The 24,138-nt window shown below is 53.8% G+C and overlaps 1 protein-coding gene across 3 annotated transcripts in view; it reads right to left on the minus strand.

Moving 5' to 3' along the window:
- SHISA6 (shisa family member 6) overlaps nt 1-19,105 on the minus strand; it is a 149,543-nt gene extending 130,438 nt beyond the window's left edge. For all 3 annotated transcript variants that reach the window (XR_010442335.1, XM_064728783.1, XM_064728782.1), the window contains exons 1-3: nt 18,988-19,105; nt 18,005-18,898; nt 5,843-6,003 (exon numbers count right to left, since the gene is read on the minus strand). Coding sequence is in view for 2 of the 3 variants with exons in the window: in XM_064728783.1 (XP_064584853.1) it covers nt 5,843-6,003; nt 18,005-18,678 (835 nt within the window). In the remaining variant the exon portion in view is untranslated. The remainder of the gene's footprint in view (nt 1-5,842; nt 6,004-18,004; nt 18,899-18,987) is intronic.
- Nucleotides 19,106-24,138: the final 5,033 nt, after the last annotated feature.

Raw genomic sequence — 24,138 nt, forward strand, 5'->3', positions numbered from 1 at the left:
ATTTGTCACTTGTTAGCTGCTTTAGCACACGAGCCCCTGCCATCACTCACAGGGGATATTTGGGTGTGAGACACCAGAAATTACTGCAAATGTTGCTGCTTTGCAGCCCCCACCAAGCTCACAGCAGATAAATCTGCACTGGGGATGTTTTGGTGTCTCCTGTGCCTCGTTAGTGGGGCAGAGCTTTCCCAGAGGTTCTTTTACACAGATTACCCTGAAACCTTTGCCCAGCTCAGGGGAAGAGCAGAACAAACCAGTATCCCAATATCCAGAGGCAGCAGCTGGTGGGGCTGAGGGAGGCTCTGGGAGCCCAGGCTGTGTCTCTGGGCAGCCAAACCTCCCCAGGTGAACATTCCCAGCCCCAGCAGCCCTGCCAGGGGGAGGCTGGGGGTCCAAAGCAGCAAAGTTAGGAAAAGATAAAGCAAATAAATATCTGTGGCAGCTACAGAGATAAATCTGGAGCCAGGGTAGATGAGGTGTTGGCACTCCAGCTCCTTCTCCTGACTTTCCAATCCCTTCTTCTGAGTTCCTGGGGTCTAGAGCTGCTTGGGGCAACAGTCCCAAATTCCAGGCACAGCAGCCCCAAATTCCCAGGGACAACAGTCCCAAATCCCCAGGGAAAACAATCCCAAATCCCCAGGGACAGCAGCCTCAAATTTCCAGGGACAACAGCCCCAAATTCCCAGGAACAACAGCCCCAAATTCCCAGGGACAAACAGTCCCAAATTCCCAGGGACAGCAGCCCCAGTTTCCCAGGGAGACTGGAAGCTCTGCCTGAGGACACAGGACTGGAGGAGCATCTCTGTGCAGCCATGGCCCAAGTGAGGATCCTAAATCCCTCACCCCACAGAGCAGAGCAGTGGTGTCCAAGGTGAGGATCCTAAATCCCTTACCCTACAGAGCAGAGCAGTTTTGCACTCTCAGCTCCCCCATCCAGCTGGCATCCTCCCCTTGGCAATGACATTTCAGGACATCCAGTAACTCTTCCCTTGGAAATGTTCAGAGAAGGAAGCTCTGACATTTTGGGGTGGCTCAGAGCAGGCATTATTAACCCTTTGGGGGTTCCTGGGAGGGAGCCCTGTGCTCCCCATGGCAGGGATGTGCTGGCAGGAGCACAGATGGAGCAGCTCTGCCTCGCCCCAGCTCCTACAAACCCTCCCAGCTCCAAAGCTGCTCCTGTTCCTCTCCTGTATAATGCCAGGCAGTGGCAAGAGGAGGACGGAGACAGCAAAACCCCATTCCTGGAACACTCTGGGCGTTTTCCAGGTGCTCTCTCTCATTCCTCGCCCACCTGCACCTTGAGCAGTTTCTCAGAGCCAAGCACAAGAGCTGGAAAGGGCCGGGGATCGTTTTCCACCTGCTTTGTATTGCCCTGAGCAGCTGTGAACGACAGCACAAGCTGCGAGCAGCAGGGGCTGGGAGCCTTCATCACATTCCACACGCTGATCCTCGGCAAATGAATGCCAGCAGTGCTGGGGATTTGGGGAGAAGCTGGCTAATGCTGGCAGGGAGGAAAGGAGAGGTTTGGAGCAGAGCCCAGCTGGTCTGGGGGAAGGGGGAGAGGGAGGAAAGGGAAAGAGGGATGAGGGGAAGGCACTGAAAATATGGGGGGAACGTGGATCCTCTGGGCTTTGGGGCAAGGCACAGAAAACCTGCAGGGAATCTGGAATTCCCTGGGCTTTGGGGGAAGGCATTGAAAACCTGGGGGGAATTTGGACCCCCTGGGCTTTGGGGAAGGTTCTGATAACCTGGATCCCCTTGGGCTTTGGGGGAAGCACTGATAAACCAGAATGAACCTGGATCCCCTGGGGTTTTAGGAAAGGCACTGATAAACCAGAGGAAACCTGGAATCCCTGGCCTCCAAAGGAAGGCATTGATAACCTAGAATGAACCTGTATCCCCTGTGCTTTAGGAAAAGCATTGATAATATGGAATGAACCTGCATTCCCTGGGCTTTAGGGGAAGGCACTGATAAACCAGAATGAACCTGGATTCCCTGCTTTAGGAAAGGGCAGAGCCCTGCTGAGCCCGTGGGGAGCAGGGCCAGGGGCACAGAACCCCTTCCCCATGTGCTGCTCAGGCTGGAAGTGCTCCCACGCTGCCCTGGGCTCGGCTGGAGATGTTTGCCACAACTCCCATGAAGATTTAAGGCCTGCCCTGTGCTTGTTCGCATTCAGAAGGAGCTCAGAGTGTGCCTCTGGGTGCGAGGCGCTGCTGAAAGCAGCACTTTGAATGCATCCATCTCTGGAACATCCTCACTCAAGCTGCTCATTAAAAGCCTTCCCCAGATAGATCAGGCTAATCAGAGCCCTGGCCTGGGCTGTTTGCTGCATTCCAAGTGGGGATCCTGCCCACCAGCTCTTCTCCACACCTGCCCGTCCCAGCACAGGTGAGGAGCAGATTTTAACCCTGGGGAAGGTGTCCTGTGCTCAGCCCTCCCCTGGCACCTCTGGGATGGATCCAGACCAGAACATAGCCTTGGAGAGGCAATGGGATATTCTGAGCATGAAGAGGCCAACAGAATATACAGAATCTAAATCTAGGCCAGAGTCTTGAGGTGGTGTTTGAGGGTCCTCAGGATGAGGGAAGAGATGAGAATCTTGACTCCATGTTCTCAGAAGGCTGATTTATACTATATATTATATTATATTATATTATATTATATTATATTATATTATATTATATTATATTATATTATATTATATTATATTATATATTATGTTCTAAAACTACACAAAAGGATAGAAGAAAGGAGACATCAGAAGGCTGGAAAAGGATGAAAAATAAAACCCCGTGACTGATCAGAGTCCTGACACAGCTGGACTGGGATTGGTCATTAATTAGAAATAATTCACATGGAACCAATCAAAGATGCACCTGTTGGTGAGCCACCTCCAGACCACATTCCACAGCCATCAGATAATCATTGTTTACATTTCTTTTCTGAGGCTTCTCAGGAGAAAAATCCTGGTGAAGGCATTTTCATAAAATATGTCTGTGACCCCAAACTGTGCCACAGACAGCCTGAACCCCAATCACCCCAAACTCGGTGCCCACAGGAACAACCTGGCACAGGGTGCCCAGAGCAGCTGGGGCTGCCCCTGGATCCCTGGCAATGCCCGAGGCCAGGCTGGATGGGGCTGGGAGCACCTGGGACAGTGGAAGGTGTCCCTGGGACAGTGGGAGGTGTCCCTGCCATGGCAGGGGTGGGATGGGAGTTTTGTCAGATCCCTCCCAGCCCAAACCAGCCTGGAATTCCTTTGGAGCAGCAGTGAGAAGCGCACTCTCCTCTCCTCTGTCCCCAGCAGGACCTGCCCAGGCTGCTCTGCACCTCAGGCACAGCCACCTCCATTTGTCACTGTCACCCACAGCCATCCTGCTCGCTGACACCAAGCCAGCCTCACAGAAAATGAAGCCAAGGTTTATTTAGCAGCACTTAGGGGCACCCTTCCAATTATAAGTTTGGGAACAAAAGTTCCAAGTCAAACAAGCACCAAACTCAATCAGCCCCTGTGCAATGAGGACAATCCTGTCTGGCTGCCTCCCCTCTCCTGCTCCTCAGTGAGCCACAGCCACCAGACCTGCTGCTTTCCAACCCCTACAGCTGTGGGCTCCTTCAGCCAATTTGCAGCCCCAGTGAGCAGTGCCTTGCCTGGATCCTGCTATTCCATATTGCTGCCTCTTTTTCCTCCAGCTCTCCCTATTTTCTTCTTTTATTTTCTTTTTTTAAATTTTATTTTCTTCCCCTTGTCCCCAAAAACCAAGCATTGCTGATTTTCTTCTCCACACCAGGGCTGACCAGCTTTGTTCTATTTAAGCTGAGACATCTCATACCTTGTTTCCCTATACTGGTTGTTCTTCTCTCTTTTAAATCCCTTTCTCCAGCTCTCCCTATTTCCTTTTTTTTTTTTTTTTATCTTTTTAATTTTCTTTTTCATTTTCTTCCCCTTGTCCCCAAAAAAACAAGTATAGCTGGTGCCTCCAGCTGCCAGGCAAGAATTCCTGCTGCCCCTTCCTTCTGGTTCTGTGTGCCCTGAGTGAGCAGCAGGAGCCAGGCAAGAGACACAGAGTCTGCAGGAGGTGCTAATGGCAGAAAATCCCAGCGTTATTCCAGAAGGTGTCAATGGCACAGGACCCCAGCATTATTACAGAAGGGGCTAATGACACAATCCCAGCACTATTCCAGAAGGTGTCAGTGACACAGAATCCCAGCATTATCCCAGAATGTGCTATAATGGCATAAAATCCCAGCATTATTCCAGAAGGTGTCAATGGCACAGAACCCCAGCATTGCTCCAGAATGTGCTAATGTGCATTATTGAGGCTGGAAAAGGCATGCAGGAGGACTGAGTCCAGCCTGATCCCCACCTTGTCCCCAGCCCAGAGCTCTCAGTGCCACCTCCAGGAGGAATTCCTCGGCACCTCCAGGGATGGGCACTGCAACCCTCCCTGGGCATTTCCAATCCCTGAGCCCCCTTTCCGTGGGGAAATTCCTGCTGTGCCCACCCTGAGCTCCTCTGAGGCCGTTCCCTCTGCTCCTGTCCCTGTTCCCTGGAGCAGAGCCCAACCTGGGGCTGTCTCCTCCTGTCAGGAGCTGTGCAGAGCCAGAATTTCCCCTTGATCCCCGTTTTCTGCAGGCTGAGCCCCTTCCCAGCTGCCTCAGCCCTCATTCTCTGTACCCCTGTCTCCCTGAAGGTGATGTCCCAGCTGATGGTGCCCGTCCCTGCTCACTGGCCACAATCCCTCACTCTTCGTGTTTCAGGAGCACAAATCCTCTCCAGAGGCAGCTCCAAGCCTCAGATAAGCAGAAGCAATTCCCTCTTCCACACAATTCACCTCAAGGCTGTTCTCCAGCCCAGGGTTTTATCTCACAGATCCAAATTGACACACAAAATCACAGGGCTCCCTGCTTTGGGGGTGAGCACGGGAAAGCAAAGGAATCTGCTCAGCTCTCAGGGAAAGGGGAGAGCAGGGACAATGTCACCTTCAGGGGATGCTGCCACCTGTCCCCACAGGGGGAGGACATTGCACCAAACCCCTTCAAACAGGCACAAAGCAGCCAAGGACCCTTCCCCTCCCAGCTGAGCCACTGGGGAAATCAGGCAAAAACAATTCCATTTTTTTTTTTTTTTTATGAAAAGAAGCTGAAAACGACAACAGATGTGTTTTGTGACTTACACAAGTCCCAAAGCAGAAGAGGGAAAAATCATTCCAAAGGTGCTGTGTAACAGCTCCTTCCTGTCCATTTAGGCAATTTATAGTGAAACCAGAGAGCTTTGAGTAGACAAATCAATTACCTCCATAGTTTATATCCAATAATAGTTTCTCCCTCTCATAAATTTAACTTACATATGAGAAATCACACCAAATTCTCCAAAAACCCTGTGAATTTCACTGGTGGGGAGAGGAGGGGAGGGGAGAGGAGAGGCTAATTTATTATTATATTATATTATATTATATTATATTATATTATATTATATTATATTATATTATATTATATTATATTATATTATATTATATTATATTATATTATATTATATTATATTATATATCTATACTAAAGAACAGAGAAAGTATCTTACAGAAAGTTTAACAAGATATTAATAAGAAACCTGTGACTCTCCTGAGCCTCGACACAGCTGGACATGATTGGTCATTAAGTTAAAACAATTCACATGTTGGATAAACAATCTCCAAACCACATTTCAATGCAGCAAAACACAGGAGAAGCAATCAGATAATTACTGTTTTCATTTCTCTCGGAGGTTTCTCAGCTTCCCAGGAGGAAACTCCTGGGCAAAGAGGATTTTTCAGGAAATGTGACAGAGCCAGCAGCACTTACCTGGGTTGCTCTTGGAGGTGCGTACTGGTGTGTACTGGTTTTTGGAGGAGGTCCTGACTGGGGTGTTCTCTTTGGGGGAGGTATCTATGGCCGAGATTGTCTCTCTTTCACAGTGTCCGATTGGGATTGGTCCCTGCTGCCTTAGGATGTCGGCCAGAGCCCTGGGGAGACAGGAAAAAAAAAGGGAAAAAATGAAAAAATGTATTTTAACCCAGCCAGAATTCAGTATTTCAGAATAGACTAGAATAGAATTCACTGTTTGTACTTGTGAACCCAAAGCAGCTGTGTTCATACCATAAACAGAGGGAAAAATGCAACAATGGCAGTAATAATAAAATATAAAAATATGGCCTAAAAGCTCTGTTTCTTTCTGTGTATCTGCTGCAAGGATTTCCAGGCTTGCCTGGCTATTGTTTGGTATCTCATCTGCTCTCTCTAATTCACTCCAGCCCTGGGTTATGGTGCCTCTCCATCATCACAAACTGCTCCTGGCACACAGAGCCTCCATCAGGAGCCCTGCTGGCCCCAGCCCTGGCACCTCCTCAAAGTGACACCAAAACCCCCCTGCCCAAGCCAAACTCCCTTAAAACTGACCGAGATCAGGATCCCCACACCCTGAAATCCCTGCTCAAATGAAGCTCAAAGCCCAGCAGTGCTGGCAGTGGTTTTTAAAGGAGAACCACGAGGCAGAAAAATGGATTAACCAACTTGCAGGGCTGGATGTCAGCACAGCTCTGTGCTCAGCAGGGATTGCTTGCATGGCTGAGCTCTCCCTGCCATTCCCAGGGAAAAGCAATGGCACCCAGTTCACTGCAGCCAATGGCTTCCCCTTGGATACTCCAAGGTTTTATATTATTTTTATTATTATTATAAATTATATATTTTATTTATATATAAATATGTATTATACAATATATTATATAATATAATCTATTTATATTATTTATTATATATTATATCTGTGAAAAGCAATGTCACCCAGTTCAGCTGCCGCCAATGGCTTCCCCTTGGATACTCCAAGGTTTTTCCCCTCTGTGAATATCAGGGACACATGAACTGCCCTGATTTTCCTAGGGCAGCCCCAGGTTTTCTGCTGGGCCTCAGGAAAAGCAGTAAAGGGGTGGTTTCTGTAGGCTGTAGGGGACAGTGGCACTTGCAAGCTGATGCAGTTGTAAAATCTCTTTTCTCCTGGCAGGGGGAACACTTCTGGAGTCACCTCAGGTCCCAGGGAAGGTGTCAGGAGGAGACATCCCTTCAGTGCACATTAACGAGAGGGATGCTGGCATTGCTCATACCCACTGGCATCTCTTAAATGCCACAGCTCTGGGCTTTCACATGAGAAATAATTTGGGGCCTGGGTCTGGTCCATTTTCCAAATCATTTCCTCTCCAGACTCCTGTCCCCACGCATAATGGATGCAATACTAATGTGCTCCACAGAAGGAACTCTTGGAGGATCTCCTGAGCAGGACCACATCAGTTCAGCACCAGCCTGTACAGAATAAGGATATTTTTACCCTTTTTTTGATGATTTCTTGGTTGTAGAAAGAGCAGACCTGGAGGCTATAACCAGCCAGGGGATATCTGTGTGTGCACACAGGCTGATCCTCGTGGGGTGAAGGGATTGTTGTTTGCAAGGACAGATTGGGCCAGGAACAGATAGAGGTGAGGGTGGCAGCCACAAAACAGAGGTGTTGAGCCTTGGGCAGGCCAGGACTCCTCCTGTCTTCCCTTGGGAAAGGAGGATCTGGTATTTAGGGAGGAACTGGTATTGAGGAACTGATGCTTGGTGAGGAAGTGGTGTTTGGTGAGGAAATGGTGTTTGGGGAGTGAGAGCTGGTGTTTGGGGAGGAAATGGTGTTTGGTAAGGAAGTGGTATTGAGGATATGATGTTTAATGAGGAAATGGTATTTGGGGAATGAGAACTGGTTTTTTGTTAGAAAGTGGTGTTTGGTGAAGAACTGGTATTGAGGAACTGGTGTTTGGGGAGGAACTGATATTGAGGAACTGGTGTTTGATGAGGAAATGGTGTTTGGGGAGTGAGAACTGCTATTGAGGAATTGATGTTTGATGAGTAAATGGTGTTTGGGAAGGAGTTGGTATTGAGGAACTGGTGCTTGGGGAGGAACTGGTTTTTGGTAAGGAACTGGTATTGGGGAACTGGTGTTTGGGGAGGAACTGGTGTTGAGGAACTGGTATTCGGTGAGTGAAAACTGGTTTTTTGTTAGAAACTGGTGTTTGGTGAGGAACTGGTGTTTGATGTTTCCCCAAAGCTCCTGGATTCCTCCTCCCTGGCTGACACAGAGCTCCCACCATGCCCAGCCATGCCTGAGGTGTCCCCAGCTGGTCCCCAGCCCACAGGACACTTCTGGCCCTTTGTACCCTTGCCCAAGGTCATGGAGAACAAGAGTGGCAGAACGAGGACCTGAGGCTGCTCCTGAGGCTCCTGCCCTGTGGGACAGCACAGGAGGAGGGGACACATTCACCCCAGGAATCCTGGTGCCTTCTCCAGGCCAGAGCTCCCCATGACACCCCACCCTGCTGCCTGGGAGCACACACCCATTGGAGCTCCCCATTTGTCAGGGACAGCAGGCTGGCAGAGCTGAGCCTTCAGCAGGAATCTCCAAGGTGCATTCAGCACCAGGTGGGCATTTAATGGCATCTGCAGCACAGGAACACTGAGGAACATTCTTCAATCCCACCCATTGCATTAGTTACTGGCCCACGGTGGCCTGGGCTCTTTTGAACACTTGTCCAAGTCTCTCTTGACATCTTCAGTGTCATGCTTTTTATAAGCTACAAGAATATAAAATTTGGTGAGTGATAGGTTGATGATTTGTCATCATGGTTTGTATTTTTGTTTGTTTTTTTTTTTTTTTTTTGTGGAGGGGGTTAGTTCTGGGGTTAATTCTGTGTTTGTTTGGGGGTGGTTGTGGAGTGATGATGACAGATGGTTATTGTTTTTGATACCAGGAAATAGGAGAACTGCAGGACTTCATTCCAGGGGTTCCAAGGGAGGGACTCAGAGAGGGCAGGGTGGGCTGGGCACACAGGAGGAGCTGGGAGACACAAAGGGGAGCTGGGCACACAGCGTGGGCACACAGGGCGAGCTGGAGAAGCTGGGGCAGTGGAAATGGGACAGAACAAAGCAGCAAGCCCAGCTGGGATGGAGCTGGTTCATTCTGTACCAATTCCATCACCGTGCTGTGTTTATTTCCATAAAGCCCTGGGGTGGTGGAAGGTCAGTCCCACCTCAAAGAGGCAGATTTGTTGGTGACAGTCCCCTGGCTCCAGCTGGCTCAGTGCCCATGCACAGCTCCAGGAGAACAGACTCACTGCAATATTTGTGTGCCACGTGTGCAGCCATTTGGGCACAATTAGTGCCACTGATGTCAGCAGCCCCCTAATCACCTGCACAAGGATATGAGACACTCCAGGAACCTTCCTGTGACGCCACATCTCTTATCTGAGGAGCACAAAGCTCTCTGGCTGGAGCGTGGCACTGATAAGGGTTTGTGACACCTTTCCCTCACGTCATGGCCATGCCAGCACTGGGGCTCTGTGCCACCCTCACCCAGAGCAGCCAGGAGCAGCTGGGGGCTGCTCCAGGGGGCTGCACTGCCCTGGGAAGGGAAATCTATGGATGGATGTCACAGACATCTTTTATGGAAAATCCTTTCCTTAGGATTTTTCCTCCTGAGAAGCTGAAAGGCCTCAGGAACAACATGTAAACAGTGATTATCTGCTGCTGTGGAATGCAACAGGTGCATATGTGATTGGTCTCATGTGGTTGTTTCTAATTAATGGCCAATCACAGTCCAGCTGTCCAGACTGTCTCAGTCAGTCACAAGCCTTTGTTATCATTCTTTCTTTTTTTATTCTTAGCCAGCCTTCTGATGAAATACTTTCTTCTATTCTTTTAGTATAGTTTTAATGTAATATATATCATAAAATAATAAATCAGCCTTCTGAAACATGCAGTCAAATCCTCGTCTCTTCCCTCATCTCAGAGCCCTCTGAACACCATTACAGAGGGACAGCCCTGGTCAGGCCCTGTTCCCTGGGATGGCTCTGGTGGCACTCTGCACAAATCTGGGGAAAACCCCAGTGGGATGAACACCTGGGTTCATCAATTTTCAGAAAAAAAATCAGAAGGATTTGGTATAAATCCAAAGGAATCGAGGGGTGGATGGAAGCAGTGGGGCAGCAAGGCTGGCCATCAGCTGGGGCTGGTGCTGGAAGGGGAAGTGACAGACTTTGACCCCAAAATAGTGGCTTTGTAGTCAGGGAGAAGGTGAAGCTGGGAGGAACCAGCTCAGCGCAGCTCACCCTGCCCCTCTAACCCAGGCCAGAACCTCAATCTGCTCCCTCAATGTCCTGCTGTCCTCCCCACAGCCTTTTGGGCTGTATTGTCCCACTTTCCCCATACCCACAGATTGCCAACACCAATTAACAGTGTGAGTGTTAATTGAGGAGTGTTCAGGGTGTCCCCTCTGCTGTCACCAGGGCAGCTCTGGTGGCAGCTCCAGCAGGCTGGGAGGGAAATGAGGGAAATGAGGTTGGTCTGAGGGGTCTGGGGATGCTGGTTGGGAAGAGCTCCCTGTTCCCAGCAGGGCAGGAGCTGCACCTCAAAACTTCACTGATTCACCTTTTGAAAATCTCCTCTCGTGCAGACCTAAATTCTGCCAGAAAACAGAATTTCCTGCTCCAAGTCCCTGTGAGTTTGGGGAGGAGCGGAAGGAGAGTGACCAAATGGGTCTGGCAGAGCAGTGAAGGGAGCAGTGCCTGGCTGAGCTGCAGCTGCTGAAAGCAGAGCAGGGATGGAGCTGGTGGCAGAACTCCAATCACTCCAGCACAGCCAGGATTTCACTACAAAAACAGCCAGGTTAAAGACTCCCCTATGCTCTGTTAGTAACTGGGAGAGAAAGAGGCAGTTATTGCAGGAGATGGATTTATCCAGCCTGGAGCCAGCTCACCTGGAAGGGACAGCTCTCTCTGAGGGACAGCTCTTGGGTCACAGCCACTGTCACAGAGAGCAGCTGTGCATTATTCATGGCCTAGCTGCTGTCCCTGCACCTGCTCCATGCCCTGGGCAGCTCCAGATGCTGAGCACACCTGGGGCTGGCCACTCATGGGGCATTCCCACATTCCAGACCCTTCCAACTGGGTCCTGCATGCCCAGGGATTGACACTCCTGGGGCATTCCCACATCCCAAGTGGTGCCATCCAGGTCCTGGGGTATTTGTGCCCAGGGCATTTGCAGATTCCTGGGACATTCCCACACTCCAGGGGCTGCCAGCTGGGTCCTGCATGCCCAGGGCACACAGGAAAAATTCAGATGTCTCCTGAGAACTCTTAATGCCAAACACAACTTGGGAAGCTCCTGGAATTTAATCCAGCTCCAAAGACACTTCACACACCTGACAACAATGCCCAAACTGGATAATCTTTGGCTGTTGCTGTGATGTGGGCAAGGCATTGCCAGCGGTGACTGAGCCCAGAATGGGTGACACCAAATGGGTGACACCAAATGGGTGACACCAATTCCTCTGAACACAGCTGGCCCAAAGAGATCAAAACCATCACGTAAAGATTTGATAATTAAAAGCTTAAAATGAACCTTTCCAAGGGGTGTTTCTCTGCAGAGAGATGTCACCCTGAGTGTCCTCAGCAGGGCAGGACATGGCCAGGCTGCTGGGCACAGTGAATCAGGAGAGGCACCAGGGGAGAGCAGGGAGATGTGCAGGACAGGGACAGAGTGCAGAAAGGAGGGGAAATATAATCAGAAGGATTTGCAGGGTGTGCAAGGCTGTGGGGATGGTGCTGTGCTGGCCCAGCTCTGTCCTGCTCTGTTTGTGCTGTGCATCCCCAGGCACAAACACAGACACAGCACCCAGGGCTCACACAGTGCACCTGGGGAAGGGTCGAGCACAGGGGCTCTGGGTTCACAGCAAATCCTCTGCTCTGAGCACAGCTCAGGGGCTTTGAACTCACTGAGAAAGCTGAAGAGCCCTCACAACAAAGGAGGTTGTGGTGAGAGCACAGCCCAGCCCAGCATTTATTGTGGAAGAATTCTGTGTTTATCCACCTGGGGAAGGAGATATCTGAGCCCTCCAAGCAGGGCAGTGCACATAGATCTGAGGAAGCCCAGCATTTATTGTGGCAGAATTCTGTGTTCATTCACCTGGGGAAGGAGATATCTGAGCCCTCCAAGCACACAGATCTGAGGAGGCACAGCCCAGCATTTATTGTGGCAGAATTCTGTGTTAATTCACCTGGGGAAGGAGATATCTGAGCCCTCCAAGCAGGGCACACACAGATCTGAGGAGGCACAGCCAGCCCATGTGAGTGGGGGCAAAGGCAAGCAGCACATGCCCTGATCTCATCTGCCCCAGAAAGTTCAGATCTTGTGTGAAACAGAAATTTTAAAAGGCATCTGATCTTCACAGGCGCAGAGATCAACTGCTACTTAAGGATATAAGAGATTACAAAACTGAAAGGAATGGAGGTTCAGAGCTACACTGGATTCCCTCGACACCTCATGATGGAGTTGGACTAACAGAAAAAGTTAATTAGCAAGCAGGAAAATGCCAAATAAATGGGAATTAGAGACACTGAGCTGATTTGGTGGAGGCAGCATGGTTCCTGAGCCTGGCCTCTCGTAATGGGAGAAGTTCAAAGGGAAGGGAGAAGCCCAGAAGCATCAGAGGGTGTCAGTGGCCAGGCAGCCTCTGTGCTCCCACAGAGTCAATCTCTTCATAAAATAGACTCAGAGAGGAAAACACAGCAGAAAAACCCCAATTATCAAACTGCAAACCACAACCAGAGCTCCAGACTGGAGCTTTCCCAGCGCAGGGAAGTGAAACAAAAGGAAAAATGTTTTGTACAGGTACAGGCACCCAGAGACACACTGGGCCTGGGTTTGGGTTTGGTCTGCAGCTGAACCATTCACCCTGCAAAGGGACAGGATCCAGTTGTTCTCCCTGCTCAGGGGTAACCCCAAACCCAGCCAGGTGTTGGGTTGGTGAGAAACAGAACCAGTCCTGAGGAACTTCCCTGAGGTCACCAGTGAAGCTGTCCCTGCCCATGGCAGGGGGTGGAATGAGAGGATCTTTAAGGTTCCTTCCAACCCCGTCCATTCTGTGATTCTGGGATTTTATGGCTGCACTTTTTTGGTTTTTCTTAGCTCAGTCTGACCTGTATTCTGTGCCTGTGAGAGGGACAGGGCACTTCAGAGGAGAGCCTCAGAAACCACCAGGATTAAACAACTCAAAGCAGGGCAAAGAGCAGCTGAAAGGCACCCGAGTGAGTCCGAGCAGAGTGAAAAAAGGCAAAGTATAAAAACACATCAGTGGAAAGAGACTGGAAGCAGGAACAGCATCCAAGAAAGAAAAACTCCTGCAGAGTCCCTGTGGCCAGGAGTGTTCACAGCACTCCCTCCCTGCCCTGGGGACCGTGGGGTTTGATCCTTTGGCTCCAGCAGCAGAGAGCAGCGCTGAAGGAGCTGCCTGTGATCCCTGCCTCAAACGGCAGGGCTGGAGAGAGGCACTGCTCATAACCTTCACAGCTGAAAGCAGCTCCCTCCAGCAGCCCCTCAGCAAGCACAGGGCCCTGGGCTGTGGGGGTGCAGCCTGAGGAACACAAACCCTGCTGCATTTCAAGCTGTATTGCTCACACAGAGCAGCAGCTCCTTGGATCTGGGAGCAGACACATCCATTGCCTCTGTTAGAATTCAGAGCCATGGAGCAGAAACAAGCAGGAGTGGATCAATTAAACTCAGGTCTCTACATGGGCAAAGGATGTTCATCTCTAAAAGCTGGCAGTTATCACTCCCAGAGCAGGAGATGCAGGGGCTGAAGGGAAGAGCAGCACAGAGCTCTTCCCTCTTTGCAGCAGCACAGATGCTGTGGGAGGAGGGAGAAGTAAAGCACAGCACAGACCCTGTTCCCCTTCTCCCCTTCCCACCCCTCAGCCTCTCCATGCCAGGCCAGATAAGGCCTTTCAGCAGCACACAGAGCTGGTTTGCTGGGAAAAATCCCTGTGCAGCTTCCCAGGAGAGCAGCTGGGCTCCCACCAGTGCCCCAGGGCCAGATCTGCCCCTGTGTCCCTCTGGCCCCAGCTGACCAGTGGGATGCACTGGGGATATTTCAGTCCCAAGCTGTGCATCCCCAGCTCAGTGGCTGCTGCTGGGGCTAAGCAGGGGTCGTGGAGCAGGGCTACAGCTGTGAATTATTTCTGTTCTGTAGCGTGGGGATGCAGGGTCACGGCCACGGAGTGAGAACATTCTGTGTCACCCCTTTGTGCTGCACAAAAACTCACCCAGCTTTGGAAGAACCAGCTGATATTCCCTGCTCAGAGATTCCCTAACTCAGCCCCAGACTGAAAGTAAAACAAATACCTCTTAAATTTCACTCAAGAAATGCTCAAGAGAAGAAAACAACCCTGGCAATGAGACAGAAACAAACCATCCTCACCAATGCATGAAGGAGCATCAGCATACACAATATTACTGGGTGTGATTCTCAAAATCCAGCCCCAGCTTCTACCTGGAGCCCAGCAAAGTTCTGGCAGTGTAACCCCCAAAGCAAGAGGCAGTTCTATATGGCCAGGCTCAAAGATCCTGTCATTGCCAAAAAATAAAAAAAAAAAAATCAGTTCCATTGAAAGCATTACAAGCGTTTCTGCACAATAGGAACATTTCAGCTCCTGGTTTTCAAAGCACTTCCACTTAACTGCTGTTAGAAAGGCTGAATCAGTGCTTGTGAGCCCAGAATCACAGCAGTGCCTTGCTTTAAAGGGACGTGGCAGTGCCTGGAAACTGGAGCTGGTTCCAGCTCGGAGCTGCACATGCACAGCCAGCCCTTCACTGACAGCTCTCCTGGGGACCTGCAAACCCTCCTTCCACCAAAAGACATTGTAGGAGCCCTGCCTCCCTCTAAATGCTCTCTCTTAGTGAGTTCATGAGGATTTTCTGTGAAATCTGGATGAGAAATGGGCAGAGGGATGACATCCACACACGGCACTACTCTGTGAGCATTTGCAAGGAAATAAAATTTCCAGTGTGATCCTGCTCGTGGGGAGGTGCAGGGAAGTTCTCATTGATCTTCCCTGCCTGTGGGATACGAGCCCAAGAGGCTTTTTGCAGCCCCTGTAGCAAGTTGTGCTCGTGCTGCTGCTCTGCTCCTCCCAGAGGATGCACTCTGAGGTTTGGTGCACTCGCCACCACTACAGAGAATTGTTCTGGATGTCACACTTCACTCCAGCTGACACGACCTCAAACAGACAGAAATATCTGACCCCAACCTGCTTTCCTCCTTCCCTGTTCCTCCCCAGCAGCTGTCAGAGACAAAGACAAACCATTCCTCTCCTGGTATTTGCATTCTGCTTAGAGCAGCCAGAGCATTCAGCCCAGTGCAGGAGATGCACTTCAAAATATTTAAACGCTCGTGCGATGTTGATCAAGTTCAGGTAACACAGCTCTGAAAGGTATAATCTTTTACCAGCTACCATATTATAGAAGTCAATCAACTCCTTAAAATGCTCTGGAAGTCAAGCTTCCCGAGCACTCAATCTGCCATTCATACTTCTACACACAGGTGAATCATTTCAGCAGAACTTATCTAAATAAAGCAAAGCAAGCATCAAAGAAATGAAAACATCAGGAAGAATCCAGACAAGTCTGGCAACACTGGCTCTGATTTCCAAGGGTGAAGGATCCAACCCTGCAGCAGGCTGGAGCTGGAGCAGAAGTAACATATGGACATCCAACCCAGATTTCCAAATTTAGTGTGAAGATAAGGCCCAGGCAAAGTTGCCTCGAAGCCAGAAGAGCTGGGCAGCTGGGGAACCATCCCTTCATTAACAAAACACGATTTTCTGGCTAAGCCACTTGCAGGACCCCTGTCTCTACACAGCTGTGTGTAGTTTTTAACACTGTGGAGTTAAATTCTTGCAGGGACCAGGGGCAGGTGGGATTTGGAATGGTATATGTGGGCCAGACCCTCAGCAAATGCAAACCTCACCCTCACAGTGTGTCCTCACTGCAGGGAGGAGTCTAAATAAAAAACATCACCCCAAATAAATAAAAACTGCGTCACTCATCTCTTTTTCCTCTTAAAAAACTAATATTTCTCCCCTCAGTCTCTGTTGGTTGCAGCTGAAGTTCAGCCTTTAAAATACGGTCAATGATTTCAGGAGTTCTGATTAAAAATCTTCACTAAAATCATTTTTAGGAGGCATTATCTGCTAGAGTTAAGGACTTTCCCCTGATGCCCAGCACTGCTCTCCTACAGAAGCCTCTCACCAGTTTTTATGTTCAGACACAGGCAGCTCTCGCATTCGCAGCACGCAAGCAGCACTCATCATTTGGAGGGACTTTTTCATCATAAAATAAATATGAACTGAGAGAGAACACGCATTTGTCCAGGAGGAGGATTGCTACAGCCACCCGAGCTTTTGCTGTGCAGCAGGATTTGGTGTGCCACAGAGAGCTCCTGCCCTTACAGCAACGAGGGGCAGCGAGCCCGCAGGGACGGGCAGGGATGGGCTGAGACCGAGAGATCAGAGGGATCTAAGAGGGACCGAGTGGAACAGGGAAAGGACAGAGCTCTGCCACCACCAGAGTGTCCCCACACAGCCCCAGCGGCCCCGCGGGGGAGGCACCACCAGGGGGTTCTGATCCATCCCCTCTGCACATCCCAAACTTCCCCCGGGGGTTCTGATCCATCCCCATCCCCTCTGCACATCCCAAACTTCCCCTTGGCCGGGCAGGACGGGACAGGGCAGGACAGGACAGGACCCGCGGGGTCTGAGCGGTTCTGCTGTTCTGGGGGAGCTCTGGGGAGGCTTGGAGGGGAGATGGGGGGGTCTGGGGGCTGCTGAGGATCCCCGGATGCAGAGAGGGAGTGCCAGGGGCAGGAGGGATGTGCCGGGGGCAGGAGGGATGTGCCGGGGTCCCAGGGGGAAGGAGGTGCATGCCTGGGGGCAAGAGGGATGTGGGGGGATCACGGGGAAAGGAGGAGGGGTGCAGGGTGCAAGGGAGCCAAGCCGGGTTGCTGGGGGACACTCCGGGGGGCAGGAGGGGGGTATCGGGGTGCCGGAGAACAGGAGGGGGCTCCGAGGGGTAAAAGGGGGTGCCGGGGTGGAGAGGGAGGCTCTGGGGGGCAGGAGAGGGGTGCCGGGATGCCGAGGGGCAAGGGCAACGTAGAGGAGGGTTCCGGGGGCAGGAGGAGAATGCCGGGGTGCCGGGGACGGCTACACATGGAGCTCCGGGACGGACTGTGGGCAGAGCGGGGCAGCGCGGAGCTGTCCGGGAACAGCCCGGGAACAATCCGGGAGCTGTCGGGGAATTAATTAACCGGGAGCTGTCCCGGAGCTGTCCGGGAATTATCCGGGGCTCTCCCGGAGCTATCCCGGCGCTGTCCGGGAATTACCCCGGAGCTGTCCCGGAGCTGTCCGCGGCGCCGGTGCTGAAGGCGCGGCAGGAAAGCACAAACGCGGCCGCGGCAGAAGAGCCACGGAGCACCAGGACGGGCCCCGGGGTGGGCAGGGGAATGGACAGAAGGGTGCGGATGGCCCTGGTCGGACCGTGGGGAGGAGGAACTCCTGGGCGGAGGATGGAAAAGGAAAATCCTTCGGTGGATGGTGCAAAGAGAGAAGCCTTACACAGACCTCACAAAGAGGGAAACCCTTGGATAAATGACTCAAGGGGGGCCCCTCGAAGAGGCAGCACAATGGGAAATCGTTTGGCCAGGTGGCACAGGCGTCGGAGAGCCATGGCACTGGGGAAACCCTTGGAAGGGTTGGCAGGGGAAACTCATGGACAGCCAGAGCAAAGCGTAGAGACCTAGGTGGGCGCTTCACAGGGACACTCCTCGGGCAGAGAGAGCCCCTGACAGCAGTGTAAAAACTGAGCCCTTAGACAGCAAGTCCAATGGGGGAATCCCTGGAGGAGCCATGCCACGGGAAACTCTCGGCAAGCTGCACAGCTGGGAACTCAAACAGAGCCCTCGGGTGGGCAGCTCCAGGGTTTCTAGCTTGACACCACACTGTCTTCCAGGGCGAGGGGCCGCAATTTCTCACTAGAGAAACCCTGAGCAGACTCTGCCAAGGGGGAAGTTCGGTGAGGGGGAGCAGGGGAAGGAGTGAATGCTCATGAATGTACCTGTGAATGTTCATCTCCCGGGGCGGGCGCCGCGCCTTGTCGTAGGCCACCTTGGCAAAGACGCCGGCGATGAGCACGAAGGCGATGGCCCCGCACGAGATGTACACGGTGGCGTTGGTGCTGTCCTTGTCCGGGTCGTACTTGTTGGCGTCCCCGTCGCTGCCGTCGCCACCGTCGGCGGGCAGGGCGCCGCTGGCCGTGGTGGGGTGGGCCCACTCGGGGCTCTTGTAGTTGCGGCACAGGCTCTGGTTGAGCTTCTCGGCGCGCTTGTTGCAGCAGAAGCGGTAGAAGCAGGTGCCGCAGCAGTAGCGGAAGCCCGTCAGGCTGTTGTTGCACTCGAACTCCTTGTCCCACTGCCCGCTCACGTCGTAGTACCCCCAGCACGTCTCGTGGGCCGGGGCCGAGCCCCCGCCTCCGGGGGCCGCCTTGCCGCCCCCCGCGCCCTTGCCGCGCCCGGGCAGCGCCGTGGGGGCGGCGGCGCCCGGGCCCGCCAGCGTCTGGTTCAGGAGCTCCCTGCCCGGCTTGGGGGTCCGCCGCGCCGCCGCCGCCCCCTGGGTCCGGTTGCCCTTGGCGCGGGGGGGCCCGGCCGCCTGCGCGGGCAGCGGCAGCAGCAGGGCCAGGAGCTGCAGGGAGAGCAGGAGCAGCGGCAGCAGCAGCAGGTGCCGCGGCCCCATGGCGAGGGGCGAGGCGCGGGGGGCTCGGGGGGCGGGCGGGCGGGGGGCTCAGCGGCGCTGCCCCATGGAGCGGGGCGGGCGCGGCCGGGGGTCCCGCTCTCGGCTCCTCCTCAGCGGCGGCCGCCCGGCGCCGGGCGCTTCACGCTCATGCCGGCGGGCGGCGGAGCCCGGCGGAGCGCGGCTGGAGGCGGCGGGGTCCCGGCGCTGCTCCGGAGAGGGGCTGCGAGAGACGGGGAGAGGGTGAGAGCCCGCCGCGCCCCGGGCAGCCCGGCCCGCCCCCGCCCGCCCGCCCCGTGCCCACGGCCTTACCATGCCGGAGCGAGCGGGACTGCAGCGGGGCCGCGGGGCTGCCCGCGCTCCCAGCCCAGCCGGGGGCGGAGCGGAGCCGAGCCGAGCCGAGCCGGGAGCCGGGGAAGGACCGCCCACCGCTGCCGGGCCGCTCCTGACATCACCGGGACCGCGCCGCGCTCTGCCAGCACCCCGGCACCGCTCCGCCCGCACCCCGGCACCGCTCCGCCCGCACGGGCAGCGCCCGAGAGAGGGGGATCCGCAGGGAGAGGGGATGGGCTCGGGGACGGGCTACGGGTAGGGGTGTGAGAGCTGCGTGCGTGTCCCCCGGGATGTGCTCCTGGTGGGAATGTGGTGAGTGCCACTGGACCTGTCCCCCGGGACCTGGTCCTGGCAGGGATGCGGTGAGTGGCCGCTCTAGCTGTCCCCGGGACATGGTCCTGGCTGGAATGTGGTCCCTAAAGGTGTGTGTGACATCGCTGTCCCCAGCGCTGTAGTCCCTGTGGTCCCTGCAAGAATGTGGTCCCTGTAGGTGTGTGTGACCCTGTCCCAGGGCAGTGCCCACAGCACATCTTGTGCGCTGGGCACATCTTGTCCCCAGGGCTGCCCAGCCGTGCTGCCCCCAGGCCATGCTGTCCCCTCTGCCCGGCCAGCCCTGCACGGGACAAGCCTCTCTCAGGCTTCCCAGGACTGCTGCTCCAGCCTGGGGCTGTTGGCAGCTCCCTGGGCTCACCTCCCTGAGCCCAGCCGAGTGCCAGCTCCTGCTCCCTGTGCCAGCTCCTGCTCCCTGATGTGCTCGGCATGGAGAGAGAGCAGCTCCCCCACCCCAGCCCGACACACTCCCCACTCCTTCCAGCTGTTCCCAATGCACTCCCCACTCCTTCCAGCTGTTCCTGCTCCAGGAGAGCTCTGGGGTGCTGCAGGGGAGGGCTGGCACTGCCCTGGGCTGCCCAGTGACCCTGGCCACCACAGTTTGTTCTGAGCCCGATCCCTTCAGGCACAGCAGCTCTCACTGCTGTGAGCCACCGAGGCAGGATTCCCTCAAAGCCCCACTGGAAACCCACTGAAGCCTCCACACACATTTCCTGAAGGAGCCGAGGTGCTGCCAGCTGTAAGGACACACAGAGGACAGCGAGGGATCCCAACAAGGAGCAGCACACGGAGGTGGGAGCTGAGGGGATCCCTGCAGCTGCAGACAGGCAGTTTTCAGGAAAGCAGTGTAGGAGGAAGGGAGAACCACCCCTAAAATTCCCTTCTTGCAGCTTGTGGGAATCATCTCCTCAATCTACCAAGGTGTGAGTGCCCACAGCCCATTTGATAACTCCCTTAGGAGAGCTCACAGACTGAGGCAGGCAAAGAAAGCTTTGGCTGTGCCATCTAAAGCTGCTCTGGTGCTGGGGAGCACTTGGAGAAATTGAAAATCCCTTCAATCTTCACAGAAGGAAGGGCTGCTGGTCTTCCATGGCTGCTGAGAACTGCAGGTAAGGGAGGTGCCCAGGTGAATCCACACCATGGGCAGTGGCAAAGGGAGGCAGCCTGAGGCCACCCAGGGTGAATCTGAGCTGCTTTAATTAATTTCTGCACCCCTCTGAACCCCAATACCCTGAGCCCAGCTCCTCTGGGGATAATTCCCCTGGTATGAGTGGCTGCCAAACCCTGACACCAAAGGCTGCAAAGCAGATTTGACTGATGCAAGGAGGCCATCTCCAAACTGTGGGCCTTCCACGTGTCCTCATCAAATTCACCACAGAAACATCCTCTGTCAGCCTTGGGTTGCCTTGAAACTCTGTCTGTGCTTCTGCAAGGCTTTTGCAGAGTGTGGGAGGCACCCAGATGGAGCAATGCAGGTCCTTCCCCCACCTGTGACCCCTGCGCACAGGAATGGGGGCTCTGCAGTGGCTCTGCTCAGGGGAGAGAGCTGCCACTCAAAAACCCAGCATCCTCTCCCAGCTGGACAAGGCGTCCTGCTGCAGGCAACCCTTGGGGGAAAGATCCAATGGTTTGAGACAGAAACACCTGGTACAGCTCTGTCCTTACATCGAACATTACAAGGGCACAGAAGGTGCCTGGTGAAATGCTGAGGGTCAGGTTTTCTGCCCCACAGGATAGTTGGGGGCTGAGATTGGCTTTTCCTCCGTGCCTGAACCAGCTGAGCCTTGGTGGTGCTCCTCTGGTGCTACCACAGCTTTATCACACCGAGGAGACGATGAAACCCCACCCAGATACCTCTGCCTCCTCCTGCTGCTCAATTTATCAACGCCAGAGCGAGCTGAAGAAGGACAGAGCTTCCCGGGATGCCCGGTATAATCCCACTGCCTTGCCTGGGGCCAAAATACCGGAGAGAAGAAGCTGAAGCAAATGTGGAAAGAAGGAAAGAGTCCCGAAGGAGCCACACTGGATTTCTAGGACTTTCCTGGGGTTTGGAGCCGTGTTTCTGGCGGTGGGAGGGAAGGACAGAGCTGAGATGCTTGTGGGGGAAATGCCTGAGCTGCACTCCCCCCAGGCTGTGTGACAGCGGCTCTGTGACAGCTCCAGCCCCACCTGCAGTCACTCCAAAACCTCCAGCTCTTTCTCTTTCATCTCCCGTCCCATCCTCCCCGGGTTGTTTTTGGCAGCCTGACTGTTCCAGAGCTGTTTTCGTGTTTATCTCCTGTGCCGGGTGCTTTCATCTCCGAGCCGGAGCAGCCGCGGCTGCAGGCAGGGAAGGGAAGTGCAGCTCCACAAAGTCCCGAAATCCGATTCCAAGCCAGCATCCCTCCCTCAGCCCCCTGCCCTGCCCCTCATCGGCCTCGGGTGACTTTGAGAGGAGTTTCTGATGACTCTGATGTGCTCAAAAGCTGATTCCTGCTCGCCAGGGGATTCGGTTGTGACCGTGAATCTTCATTAAAATGAGCCCAGCACTCCGGACCTAATTTTTCTTCTAAAATTAATGTAGCTACAAAAAGCTCCTGATAGGAGTTTGGGGGGTTATTTCTGTGGAGCTGGATTCCTTCTTGCCCGAATAGGGATGGGTGGATCCCGGGTTTGTTGCAGGCTGGAGAAGGCTTGTTCTAGATGCCAAGCAGGAAAATGCCAGGGGGACCAAGCAGGAACAGGGGTGGCAGAGCCTCACACAGGCTGGGCCAGATGTGCTCAGCCTCCCCTGCAGCTCCTGGGCAGCTGCCTCAAAGGACAGGACAAGAAACCCAAGCAAAACAGGGACATCTCACCAGCTTTTCATGGTTGGTTTGTTCCCTGCTGCCTGAGTGGATTCTGTGGTTTGTGTGGTTTTGCACAATTGGAGGAGCTGGGATTCTCCTTCCCCATGGGACCCCCTCGTTTCTCTGTCCCTGCTCCCATTGATCAGCCCAGTGCAGTGGCTGTCCCAGCTCTGTCCTGCAGCTGTCCCTGTCCCCATCTCCTGTTCTGCCTCACCCAGGGGCAGGAGGCTGCCAGGCTGTGCCCACCTGGGCAGGAAAGGTGCCACCAGCCCACCTGGGAGAGGTGCAGGGACTTCCCTGAGGTGTCCCCAGTGCTGGGGACAGGCATGGCAGCAATGCACTCCCTCCAAATGGGGCCATCTGCAAGCAGAAGACAAAGAAACTTCTACAGCAAATGAGAAATTCCTCATTATTTATCCAGCTCTGCTCATGGAGAAGCCTTTAGAAAGTGCTTTTAACACTGCAATTTTGCAAAACCCCAAATTTTCCTAATACCCAACCTAAACTTCCCCTTTTTTGGTTTGAAGCCATTCCCCCTTGTCCTGTCAGTCCAGCCTTATAAATCACCTCTCCATTTTTCCTGCAGGCTCCTTCCTGATATTAACAGAAAATCCAGAACAAGGGTAATCTTCCAAACATTCTCTACAAACTGTGGCACCCCTGGGGATGCAGGGAGAAAGAGGGGATTGGAGAGACCTCAGGATTGGAGAGACCTTTCTCTTTCACTGTTTTCCTGTGTGATGGCTCCTCCAGCCCTGCCAGTCTGGCAAAGATCCTTTGATCTGCTTTGCTTCCTCCTTTGCCACTTCAAGTTTGGGGCTTCTCCGGGGTTCCTCAGCAGCACACACCTGAGGAGACACCTGGCTGTGCCCAGCTGGGCTGTCAGGGGTTAATTTCCCTTACCTGGCTGCTTTTGCACAGAAGGGAGAGCAGTGGGAGCTTTTCTTTTCCGTGTCATTAGAGTCCCTGCTGTCACTTCCATCAGCAGCATGGCACAGCCTGTCCCTGCCACCAGGGCAGGCTCCTCTCCCAGCTCCATCAGTGCCCCACAGAGCTGCTTTTCCTGGGCTCTGGCACAGCTAGCAGCCATCCATCCATCCATCCATCCATCCATCCATCCATCCATCCATCCATCCATCCATCCATCCATCCGATTGCCCTGCAGCTCAGCCTGAGGCAGGAGGAACCAGCAGAGGAGCAGATGGAAGGAGCCAGGCTGAACATCCCCACCTTGCAGGGTCATTACCAGCCAGGGCTGGACTCAGGTGATAACAGCAGAGAGATGAGAGCAATTAGCAGTGATTTGATGCTGCCCAATTTGATCCAAGCCCACAATGTGACACTCACAGGGCTCCCAGGCAGCCCATCCATCCCTGTGTCCACCACAGCTCAGCCAGGCCACAGGGACAGCTCAGCACAGCCTTGATGGACCTTTCCTCTCCTGCACACATCCCATCATTGGCTCTGAGTCTGTTCTGGATGTTTTAATTCACAACACAAACTCAAGGCCACACAGGAGAGAATTTGCAGCCTGCTAGGGCTTGGAAGATGTGTGACCCCAGATGTCATCTTGTGTCAGATCACCTAGGGCTGTCCCCACACCTGGCTGGGCAGATTGAGGGACAGCAATGCCATCACAGCCTGGGGGACATGGGTGCCATCACAGCCCTGGTGCTCCCAAAGGGCTGCAGCTCCCTGGGACAGGGACAGGAGCCAGGGAATGCCTGGAGCTGTGCCAGGAGAGATTTATGTTGGATTTAGGGAAAGGTTCTTCCCCCAGAGAGTGCTGGCACTGCCCAGGCTCCCCAGGGAATGGGCACAGCCCCAGAGCTCCAGGAGCCTTTGGGGATGCCCAGGGTGGGATTGTTGGGGGTCTGGGCAGGGCCAGGGGTTGGACCCATGGTCCTGGTGGTGCTCTCCCAGCTCAGGAGATTCCTGGGTTCCAAGCACAGGGCTCACACCATAGTCTGAT

The sequence above is a fragment of the Zonotrichia leucophrys genome, chromosome 18, assembly GCF_028769735.1.
Source record: "Zonotrichia leucophrys gambelii isolate GWCS_2022_RI chromosome 18, RI_Zleu_2.0, whole genome shotgun sequence".
NCBI classification, from domain to species: domain Eukaryota; kingdom Metazoa; phylum Chordata; class Aves; order Passeriformes; family Passerellidae; genus Zonotrichia; species Zonotrichia leucophrys.